This window comes from Diceros bicornis, chromosome 7, assembly GCF_020826845.1.
Source record: "Diceros bicornis minor isolate mBicDic1 chromosome 7, mDicBic1.mat.cur, whole genome shotgun sequence".
NCBI classification, from domain to species: domain Eukaryota; kingdom Metazoa; phylum Chordata; class Mammalia; order Perissodactyla; family Rhinocerotidae; genus Diceros; species Diceros bicornis.
The window spans coordinates 45474205-45486950 of NC_080746.1; the positions used below are offsets into that span (position 1 = coordinate 45474205).

The window sequence follows — 12746 nt, forward strand, 5'->3', positions numbered from 1 at the left end:
GAACAAAACACTGAACAGGCAAGCTGCAGTGGCTTGTGGGCTGGATAAAAAGTACAAAGTGCACCTGGCCTGATGCCTCTGCCGTGGAGCAGATGGGGAGTGTGTGTGTGTGTGTGTGTGCGCGCGCGTGCACGCGTGTGTGTGTGTGTTATTACTGTGATTCTCAGGGCTGCAAGGACAAAGGATAAAGCCCAACACGTTATTTCACTTAGGACACCTTTGAAGGAGGGAGAAGTGGAAAGAAAATTGAGAAAGCAATAGGAAATGAGTTCTTGCCCCTTCCATGTAACCATAGTAAGTCACATGATGTTATGGGGTTGTTGAGAAGAGACTGACTCTCCTAGATTTAAAGGTCCTATATACAGACGAACATCTCTCTCCACATCTACGCAATTATCTTCCATATTTTCCTTCCTAAGAAATGCAAAGCTATATGAGAAGTCACCATCCCTAGAAATGTTTACTCCATTTTCACGACCCCTCCACAGGGGCAGAAAAAACACCAGGTCACTGCTCCCAGGAGGCATGTCCCCTCTGGCCCTGCTGAGAGCCTTCTTGATCGCCACCTGGAGGATGTGACATAAACAAGTGAACAAAGTTCCTGGAGGGTAAAAATTGATTTTCGTTAACTATGCATTGGCAAAGGACTTAGAAACTCAGGGAGGTGATAAAATACTAACAGAAACAATTTTGTCAGCATTAATAACTAAGTCAAATGTTAACCTAGACACAACCCACAATGAGATGAATATTCAAGCTCAACAAAATACTGTGTAACAATTGACCAATTTAACTTTCATTACAAAAGATACGTTTATTCTAGAAAAAAGTAAATTATAAAATCTGAGAGCAAAGAATAAAAAGGTAAGATTCTAAATTAAATAACTGACTAAACAACAAAAGAAGGCAAAAAATAAACTCGACATCAATGAGTGACAACAATGTTTATAGATCAAGAAAAAAGTTACAGAACCACAGAATTTATGAAAAAAAATAACTGAACCAAAGGTTTTATTTCAGAAATGAGTAATAAAATGGACTAAAACAATTTGACGAAAAACGGATAAGACTCTAACAGATTTGAGACAATTTGTTATCTTGTAACCTCAGTCATTACTTGGTTGGTACTAGTTCTAGGATTTTATTAATACAGGAAATAGCAATGAAACAACTCTAATATTACTAACTACTCCAATGCACTGTTTTCCAGTCTACATAAAGATGTAGAAAATACTAAGGGGCATATTAATGGTTAATGTAATCAGTTCTGGTGGAAACTTACCATAGGCAGGATTTCTTCAGCATATAAATGGACTAAAAAAACACGTTTTGGAATGGAGACATCTATTTGACTTTATTTATGATGCCAAGTTGCCGACCAATCCCTGATTAGTTAGAGGTAGAAAGATACTCATTTTGATTGTCTTTCAGGAACACACACAGTTTCTTTGTGTTTGCTCGAACAACTACAGTTTGCAGTCTGTCCCAAGGAAATCAAATCGGACTGCTCTAGTCACCACTGCAAATTAGGTCACCATTCATTCATTATTGTGTTCTGCTTCACGACGGTTACTTCATTTTACATTTTATATAAAATAAAAGATGACTGTAGTTTATAAAAATAAGTAAATTATAGAAATGCACCTTTGATCAATAAAATTTTACTCAACAATCTCATCAAATTTCAGTAGACTGTCTTTCAATATCATAGTATATTAATGCCAATGAAAACAATAACTTATGAATTAAAATGTTTTTCTCTTAACCTACAGGAAATATATTATAAATATAATTTCTGAATAGAGAAAATGAGATGTAGGCAGCAGTGCTTTCTTCACTGCTGTAATACTTGATTTTTAAAAGTAAACACAGTGCCAATCATCATTTTGATTCCAGTGAATACAAACTTAAAACTTAATTTATTAATCAATTTTGAAGTCTGAAACCAAAATGATCCTTTAACAGTATCGCCTAATAGACAAGTAAATTCCAAAAAGTTACTTACAATGAAAAATTTTGACCAAATTAAAGTGGTTTTCTCTGTTACCATGGCACCAGAGTCTATCTTTTTGTCGGGTTTCAATTTGCCATAACAACCAAGGATAGGATTACAAGTAAACAGAAGTATACAAGGCTTAATGAAATTGAACATGGAGGATTAAGCATTTTTAAAGTCTAGGTTATAATTCTTGTTGCAGCACAAATTTTACTGCATAATTAATTTACAATGACCTAAAACTTTTCAGCAACAAAATTATATTAAAAAAATATACCATCATCTCTACATGTTTAACATTAACTGTAGACACTACAATCACTTAAGCCTTTCATTAACTTAGAAAAGTATAACTTTTCCCTGAAAAACTCTAAAGAGTGATCATATTTCAAACACAGCTGTCCTGAACCAACCTTCATAGTCAGCAGTGACTACATTTTGTCACTTCTCTAATCTAACAGGAGTAGAAATGGTGACAATGATTTTGTGGAAAGTGGCTAGAGAACCTGGATCCAATAAGTGATGAAATGGACTTTTTAACACCCTCTGGATTTTTATATTGTTTTAGTTGTAAAACATCCATTGTATAGATGAAACAGTTAAAAAGGAACGAACTGTCAAACTTCCCAAAACTGCTTTTGTTCCATAGGATCTTGATCCCTTCTAAATCAACGCTGGCATACAAACTTAGCTATGAAGAATTCAGTCCTTGTAAATGAAAAGAAACATCATAAACCTACCAGAGGTTTAAAAGTAACTTCATTTGCTTTTAAATATTCAAGTGTAACGCTTCTATAAAAGATTAAAACAGACGTTTCAACTTTATCAGATATGTCAATTTCCATTTGCTCCTAATCTGCCACTAGTACATAGGTTCACTGGGCTGCCAACAGCCCAGCTGATCGTGGAGAGAGATGAAGGTATCCGTGGAAGAAGAGCATAGACAACCACAGCACTTATCCAAACAGTATGAGACCCGTCTTTGCATCCCTGAAGTAAGAATGGCCACTTTCTCCAATTAAATTGCTCTACTAAAGCAGCACTGTCTGTGAAGAGTTACTTCATATCCATAACATTTCACTACTATAGTTACCAATTCAAAAGTTAAAAATATACAGACCAAATCCATGTACCCGTGATCCTTTGTATCCTAAAACATAGAAATATTCTTAGTTTTAACCAAGAATTATACTGGAATGAACTAAAAACATTTTTGAAAGTAATTTTAAATATACTCCTATTTGTTACTACATTTCTACATAGACTATTTAATATTGCTTGTGGACATAATTTAATCAATAATATACCATAATGTCAACCACTACAGTGATCCAGAATCAGATTCTGGCTATGGAGGGAGCTTAATTATTAAGCAACACCTTCCTAAAAAGCATCTGTATTTCTGATTGGTAAGAAAAACAAAGGAAAAAAAGAGCATCTCTCATCAAAATAACACTGAGGTTCAAGCTCGGGCCCCCTTCTTTGTGTTCAACATAATAAACTCTTCAGGATAAAATAATGAAACATTAAGTCACACTAATAAATTACAGTCATCTTCAAGAAAACTCTATGGGCAACTCTGGTGGTACAGTTGTATATCTTGGATCCAACCTAGGGATGAAATCCTGAAAGTGTTTAGATGCACCAGTACCAAAAACATCAAGGACTTTTCGGTTCATGACAGCAAATCTGTAAAACAGAGGACACAGTGAACAAGTATTTAATGTAGTTTATAAAATAAGATGATTCACTCTGACTTATCTTTCATGAGATGGGAAAATAGAAAAGACTGACATGACAAAAGAGTCAACGGCAGATTCACAAGTCACTTTGATGAATTCCTCAAGAGTCACTGTCTCATATTTTCTTTAAAGAGATAATAATCTCCAGAACTCAAACCCCAGAGATTACTATCATTATTTCAAACCCTTCTAGAGTTCTTTCCACTCCATTGTGTCAAATAGAAAAATAGATTCATTATGATTTTTCTGATGAATGAAATCACAAAAAAACTAAATAAACAACGAATGAGCTAACATTTACCAATGAGGCAAAGATGTTAAATGTAATTTCTCTCATAATTGACATCTTAATGTTGCACAATCAACAGAAAACACATCCAAATGTGTAAACGTTTAATGATTAAAAGGCAAACAGCATATGGATTTTCAAATTTCTAATAGACAGGACAGAGTGAAAACACACCCTCATTTTATCCATCAGCTAACCTAAGAGATACAAAATTTTTAAAAGACACATATTTAGCTAACGTGCAGCATGGACTTTCTGTGACTCTGTGCCTGATCATAAGCATTTCCTCTCTGGAGAAGACAGCAGAGTGAAATTATTTTGAGTCATTGGCCAGCATCATTATTCCAAGAGTTAATAAATGTGACTTTAGTTCCTTTCCAAAATAAGTTCCCTTTCAAAATAATTAACTGGTTAAATCATTAATGTGCAGAAACTAAATGAAAAAGAAATAAATAATGGAATTATTATAATAGAAAGAATATACAGTGTCATGGCTAAGAGAAAGGATTCTGAAGCCAGACTGCCTGGCTCATATCGCATCTCCATCATTTACTAGCTGTGTGACTCTGGCAAGCTATCTAACCTTTCTGTGCATCTCAGCTTCCTCACAGATAAAACCGAGGTATTAACAGTACTTATCTCATAGAGCTACTTTAACGATTAAACACATATGTATGTATACGTGTGCTGTGTGTTTGTGTGTATGTGTATCTTAAAACCACATCTGGGACACTGTAAGCACTATACAACTGTTTGGTATTATTGCTATTAATGACAGTAATATGAATAGCAGTTGCAACTTACTGAGTGCCTACTAAGTGCTAAGTGTTACCACAAACATCTCGATTTTCTTACAACCATACAAACCCTGCATTATTTTTCACTGTAGACAGAAAGAAACTGAGGGTCACAAGGGTGAATGACTTTCCCACAGCAACACAGCTAAAGGTCGGAGAGCTGGAGTCAAACCTAGGTCTGCCTGACCCCAAAGCCCATGGTCTTTCTATTAGGTCAGCTGCCTCCCAAAGAATTAAATCAGGATCAGGAAATGGTAACAACAACAACAAAGAACATGGTAGTCGAAGCAGAGGAATGTATGCTTACAATATCAGGCAACAGAATATGATTATTTTTCCAAAATGGAAATCAGTCAATTATTTAGGCATGATCTCTAATGAATGTTTCATGTCTTTAATTAAAAAAGAGATCTTTAATTAAAGAGATCAAAGATTTATAGAGTAGACTTAAGAATGTTATGTAGCCACTAACCAGCAGTTAGTAAATCAACATGATATTAATCTAGAACACTTAAAATATCTAAAACATTATAGGGAAAAGATTAGTCAAAATAATGTTCACTAAAAGAATGCCACATGATATTCTTATTAAATTGGTCATACATGATTTATATCTAGATACCTACTTTACTGTTGAAAGAATATTCCCTCAAGGAGACAAAAAGACTCAAAATCTTTTTTACAGAAATTGCTTGTTTTCTACGATCAGTTAAAACATCTCAGTCACTTACTTGCCCTTGGTGAGCCTTAAAAGGAACTTCCAGTAAGATGGTCGCAAGGTCTGAACTTCCATGACAGCCTAAGATTAGAGTATTCAATTTGAGACTTCTTTTACTAAATAGCAGATACTCCCAGCAGTCCCCGGCAACAGAGTAGTTTTATCCCTATTTTTATTGCTCATTGTATTTTAAAAATGACAGTGATGACAATAACAAAAACATGTATTTATGTTAAAGTTGACAACTATCAAGACTCTTTATAAATATGCCTTCAAGAGGAACATTGCTTATGAAATAATAATTAATAGTCATTATCATTAGGAGGAATTTACTGAATACCCATCAGATAGCTGGTACTTCACTAGTTATAATAAGTTTACCAACTTGGCAGCATTACTACAAGAAAGAGCAAATAAAAGCTGTCCCCAAAACCTTGCAACAATTCTAAAACTATCAACATCAATAATGATGATTACAGAATTTAAAGAGATTGAACAATGCTTCTATTAAACTAGATTCTCCCTTCATCCTCTCTGCCTGAGTAATATTGAGGAAACACAATTATTCTTATTTATCCCATGGTACCTTTTTTCTAGAAGAAGGATAATTAAATTGGGGCATTCTAGCCGAGGTACTACAGTAATAATTTACCTATAAAAATTGCACTCTAAACCTAAAAATTGTGTGTTCATAAAACATGATCTGGCCCACTAAGTTAACATGCTTAATGATTTGAAACTTGCAAGCTGAGTTAAAAAAAAAAAAAAAAACACAGAAATAATTCTACTTCGCATTTCAAAAAGCTATACTTACTGCCTGGAAGCAAATTGCTGTCGAGATGGAATAGATGATAGTATCCGCATGGGGGAAATAGGGAACCTTTCCTGCTTCAATGCCTTTGAAATACATTGTCTGCAAAACAAGCATAATGCAAGATTTATAAAGAAAACAACTTTAAATGGCATTAACAATACAGTGGAGCAATACGCTCCCTATCTACAACTATTTTTTCTACCTTTCAAAATCCTAGCCATCCTTTCAGAGTTCCAATCACAGGTTGCATCTTCCACAACAGCGTTAAGTGTCAGTCCCTCCCTTACCCTCATTCTCTCACCCCAAACCCCAGAAGTGAGTAATAATAACACTTTATTTCCACCTCTTTTATGTCATTTATTCTTCAATGCTTTCTGTACCATACTCGGGTCCTCCCTTCCCTGTTAGATCTATTCACTCATTCATTAAACATTTAATGGTGTTAACTATTTGCTGGGCACTATACTAGGAGCTAGGAATTTTAAAAATGAATAAAACGTGGTAAACATAACAGAAATAACTAATGTACTCTAATGAGGCTGTAACTATATCTCTATATAGATATATATATATCTATATATATTATACAGATATAGTTATACAGATATAGTTATATATCTATAGTTATATAGATATATATGTGCTATATAGATATAGTTATAGGCACATTAGATGTGTATATTTATATATTTATCGTGTGTGTATATATATTATCATATATATTTATATAGGTATTTATCATATAGGTATATATATATTTATGTATAAATTTATAAATAAATAAATATATATATATTTTGGCTCCCCAGAGAAGGGAGCAATTACTCTGTCCAGGACAAGGGATCAAGGAGAACTTCAGAAATGACTACATTTGAGTAGTGCTTCTCAAATCATCTGCAGTGAAGAACCACTTTTTAAAAAAATCTCCAATTGTCATGGCTTGATGCTTTTATAATATAATAAAAATAAATTACTAGAAAAATAAATTTAAAAAACACAAAACTGAACCAAACTTTCACTATTATATTCAAAAGACAAATTACTCTGTCAAGCTGCTATAAAAGTTTCCAAATGCTTTCTCTCAATTTCTATACTTATCTTGTCATGAACTGATAACAAACAATTCATGGGCTAGCACGAGCCTGCTGACCACACTTTTAATAGTGCTGCCTTATAAGAACCATAGGATCAACAAGTAGATAAGAGAAAAAACGCACGGGTAACAAGCAGGGTGAAAGTACATGATAGATATAGGGATCTGTCAGCAAATTTATATGCATAGAACATGAGATAATTCATAGAATTGGATTTTCTGGAACATGGGCAAGCTAAAGTAAAACTAGCAAGAAAAGTGGAAAGAAGACAAAGAGAAAATGGTGTTACAATAGGATGGAGGGCGGTTCAAGAAGAATATGGGTGGTCCATGAAATAAAGAACATAAAATAATTTTTTCCAAGAAAAAAAGTCTATACAGCTGATATTTATTTAATATTCATTATCTATTAATATAGCATTTTAATATAAAATTAATATCAATCTGTAAGATATGTACAAAGAGTTACAATCTACTTAGGAAAGAAGATAAACATGGGCCATTATTTTGAAAATAATATGACAGTATATTGCCAGGTACAGATATATTGCAGTGTATTCATGTTAACAAAAATGAAATTCAGATGTGGTAGAATGGCATCACAGAAACATTATGTGAAACAGATATCTCTTGATATACAGAATAACTGTGTTCCTACTTATTTCTTACAACAAAACTTATCTATTGAACCAGATTCTAAGTTAACGAAAGGTGGAAATCATATCCTATACTTCCACATGCTTACCAGCACCTAACACAGTAATGGGAACATAACAGATACTTGATAAATATATGTTGGAAGTAATTTTTTCCAAGAAAAAAGTTGTCTATATAGCTGATTTTTATTTAATATTCATTATATAGTAATACAGCATTTTAATATAAAATTAACTTTAATCACAGGAAAATGATTGCCTATTACATCATAGTCATTAATTCCACAAAGGACTTGATAAGTTTAAATTTCTAATTTCCTGTATTTAAAAAACATTCTCATCAGCACACTTTATATACCAGTTTCTTTTGCCAAGATCAGACATGGCCTGCTGATACAAGAAACAGAGTGACACCATTGCTTGGCTTAAAAAACTCTAGCCATTTAGGAAAGTGCTGTAAAACACACATTTTACAAACTAGACCTCAATATTGGATTCCCCCTGTGTCAAAGAATATCTTTTTGCTAGCTGGGGGTTATTTTCGTTCTCTTACTCTCATTTCCCTCTCTGTTAGCAAGTCTTGTCAACGCTACCTCCTTAACATAGACCAAATCTGTGTACTTCTCTCCACCTCTACTGTTACTGTCCTGGCACAGCCATCATCTCCTACCTGAGACTAACTGTTCTCATAACTTCCAGTCTTGCCTCTAATCTATTCTCTATATAATAGCCAGAATGTTCTTCTTAATATGTGAATAATTTCATGTCATTTCCATGTTTACAACTCTCCAACAGCTTCCAATTACACTGAGAAAAAGATCAAACACTTTCTCTCTCTCTCACACACACACGTTCACACACACACACTTGGAGACAGCAAATATGTAATTCTCTTAATGTCACTAGGGACACAAATTTTCAGTGAGATAAAACTTTTTCAAAATCAAACAACTTAAAGAAAATCTATAATCTTAACTTCGAATTAGAACTAACATGCTCCTAATGATTTTCTCTTTCTCTACAAAGAAAAGGGGAAAAAAGGATTCTCTGATCTGTTCACTAGAAAAACCAAGAAACAGTGACTAACTTGGGAACAAAAAAACCTTTAGCCCCCAAACTGAAGTCTCTAAATACCATTTCCCACCAAAAGAAAGTAGGGGGGCCACTGGAGAAAAGGCTAATTCTATGTCTGGGGCAGGAAATGTCCCAGATGAGCCTGGAGTATCTTGTTTTATCACAAAGCAAGACAGCTATCAAAAATACCAGCATTATGTCAAAAAGAAACAGGAGTCAACTTGGAGAGGCTCTCATAGCCAAAGATGGGGCAATTTGAGCATAATGACTGCAATAGGTTGAAACAAATGAAATACGTTAAAATCCATGTCTTCATTATGACACTTGAAAATAAAGACTCATAGGTCAACTCTGCAGGATACTAGAGACTAACTCATTCTAAACACTAGTAAATAAAGGGAAGTAATCAAGCATTTTATTATGACTTTGTGAACGTATTTCAGAGTAACCCAACAGTTGGAAAGGGAAAGCTCTTTTTAGAAGAATTCTCATTAACACATGCAGAAGAAACAACCATATTAGATTATGACCATTTTGCAACCCTTAATCAAATAACAAAACCTGGTAATATCATTAATGGCTGCTAAAACAATTAGGTAAAAGAGTAATGGTGAACCTTATGTTGGCTTTAGCAACACTGAGCCCACTGATCAATTTTAGCATCACAAAGACAGAGACAACTAGACATTTTTATGGTTCCTAAATGTGATGTGCTAGGAATTCACACAGGCAGTAAATGTCAAGTATTTCTGCCACCCCCCTAAAAAAAATTTGAAGCTGAATTTGCTTAAGTGTCTAAATTTAATTAACAGTTTACAGGCAATATATATGTTAAAGAAACATGTTAACACCACCAGTAAGGATGCAATCAGCAAAATCCACAATGTGGGAAATTCCACAGAACGAATGACCTGGATCCTCAACAGATAAATGGTAAGGAAAAAAAGAAGGGGGGGGGAAAAAGCAGCAGCAGGGTGGGGGGTTGGGAGGGGTGGATGTAACTATTATAAACTAAAAGATCCACAGGATCCCAACTAAAACACACAGATTGCAAAAAGACATCTGTGAGACCATCAGTGAAAAGGTAAGCTCACATTGGATATATCATAATATTAAAGAATTACTAGATTTTTTTTTAATGTATCATAATAGTATTTTGATTATACTTTGGTGGTATTGTTGATTTGTCTGTCTGTTTTTGAGGAATCTTTATCCTTGAGCCTTAGTCTTTAAGGAGTCTTCATCCCGAGTAGTTTGCAGATGAAGTGATAGGATGTCTGGGATCTGCTTTAAAACAATTCAGTACTTGGGGGGCAGGGGCAGTATAGATGAAATGCAATTGGGCAAATGCTATTGACTGTTGAAGCTATAGGATGGGTGCGTGAGAGTTAATTACATCACTCTTTCTAGACCTGCGTATATTTGAAAATAACACACATAAAGAAACAAGAAATAGGAGAACTGACTTGGCAAATACTTTTATAGGATTAGAATTTGCTTTTGTAATTAGAATATATATTTGCTGCTAAAGCAGCTAAAAAAGCTTTATATTTTTTGAAACTGTACATGCATAAAAATGTTCGCTTACCTCCACCAATTTGGAAGCTAAATACATGGAAATTGTTGTGCTTTTATAAAACATCATTGATACTCCTGCCAAAAATCCTGAAACAACAAATAAGGCAAAACTGTTCGGATCTCAAAGTATTTCTTTGTTATTAAATCATTCGAAAATGTTAATTCATTCAAATAGAAAAGAATTGATTTGTAGCACTGCCTTTTGTTACAACAAAATCAAGGACAGTAATATACCTGATGACATTAAAATGGGGTGAGTTCTTATTATCACATACTTTTAACTTAAAAAATTGACCTTCAGAGTTAGGAACACATAGTTCTGATACACATGTTATAAGAAATTTTACATTCTAAATTTACCTTTAAAAACAGCAGTGGTCTTGCCAAATGTAAGGATTGTCAAAAAGACATTTTTTTTTTTTTTGGTGAGGAAGATTCACCCTGAGCTAATATCCATTGCCAACCTTCCCCCCTTTTTTCTTTGCTTGAGGAAGATTAGCCCTGAGCGAACACCCATGCCAATCTTCCTCTGCTTTGTATGTGGGATGCCTCCACAGCATGGCGGATGAATGGAGCAGGTCCAAGCCCGGGATCCGAACCTGTGAACCCAGGCCGCCAAAGCAGAGCATGTGAAACTTTTAACCACTTGGCCACGGGGCTGGCCCCCAAAAATAACTTTTTAAAGACTATTGGTATCATTTCTGATTTTAAGTGGAAATATTTATTCATCTATTCTCCTAACAGCTCAAATTGTTGTTAGTGCTAGCATCACAGTTCTCTCCATAGTATTGCTTTCATTCTATAAATGGAAAACCAAGGAAGGGGGAGGCCTGGAATACTAATAGTAGGAATATTACTAATAAATATCTGAGAATTGTCTATTTAACTTAAGTAGTACATATATTGCACTTGTTGAAAATATTCTTTAGTTTTTATTTTTACAAAATTTTTTAAGTTTCTAAAAAATAAAAAGCTTATTATGAAAACATATGTCACTTGCCAGTGGTAAAAAGAGAATATTTTAAGAAATCTAATTGCACTGCCCATAGTCACTTATATAATATTTTAAGTCTCCATGTTCTTTTGTGACACATTCCCTAGGATTTCTGGCCTATAGCAGGGCAGATACCCAAGTCATTATATTGCCAACTCAAAACACCAGATGGCAAGAGTGTCTTGATACGTTCAAGTTCAAAAATACAAAATGTTTGGATTAGTGCTTAGATAGGGATTCTATTATAGAGAAAGGAAGATACATAGAAATTAGACGAATTTGTAAACTCTTTCTGATTCATTCCTACCACTGACTGATGCAATAATAATAATTCTTTTTTTATCATTGCTTTACCAGCTACAATAGCATGCAGTTCATCATCCAGGTTTCTCACCCAGCGCAGGAAGCAACTAGTACCCTGTATCAAGAAGAAAATACAATGACTTCAGTTGTTTCATTTCTAGAAAAAAATGCATGTAACATCTGTAGTGAGTGAGTCACTAGCTGACCTTGGAAGCAAATCAGTGATCTTATCTAAATCAAACTGAATACATGATTGGGGAACTTATGAACAATAACCTGTTATAAAGTTATTGTTTTGAATAGACCCTATTAAGAAATTATACATAATATTTTTATTGTAATGATTTTTCAAAATGAATCCATAAATTCTACTTTTGCCTAGATGTAGAATGCTGGGAAAAGTATCACTCTCACTCTAACAAAAAGAAAAAGCTGGATAAACTACAAATCTGTCAAGTCAGAATTCTATACTCAAACAAAATATTTTTCAATATGAAAGTGAAACAAAGACTTTCTCAGACAGATAAAAGCTGAGAAAACTCATCACCTGCAGACTTGCATTACCAGAAATGTTAAAGGTAGTTCTGCAGGCAGAAGCAATACGATACCAGACAAAAATTTGGATCTATAGAAAGAAATGAAGAGCTCTGGAAATAGGAAGATAAATTTAGAAGACATTTATCTTTAATTGA

The 12746-nt window shown here is 34.0% G+C and overlaps 1 protein-coding gene across 4 annotated transcripts in view; it reads right to left on the reverse strand.

Moving 5' to 3' along the window:
• Positions 1 to 927: 927 nt before the first annotated feature.
• TMEM135 (transmembrane protein 135) overlaps positions 928 to 12746 on the reverse strand; it is a 232122-nt gene continuing 220303 nt past the window's right edge. For all 4 annotated transcript variants that reach the window (XM_058545449.1, XM_058545447.1, XM_058545446.1 and 1 more), the window contains 5 exons: positions 12106 to 12169; positions 10768 to 10844; positions 6357 to 6455; positions 5556 to 5623; positions 928 to 3685 (listed from right to left, as the gene is read on the reverse strand). In XM_058545449.1, coding sequence (XP_058401432.1) covers positions 3553 to 3685; positions 5556 to 5623; positions 6357 to 6455; positions 10768 to 10844; positions 12106 to 12169 — 441 coding nt within the window. In that variant the 3' untranslated portion in view covers positions 928 to 3552. The remainder of the gene's footprint in view (positions 3686 to 5555; positions 5624 to 6356; positions 6456 to 10767; positions 10845 to 12105; positions 12170 to 12746) is intronic.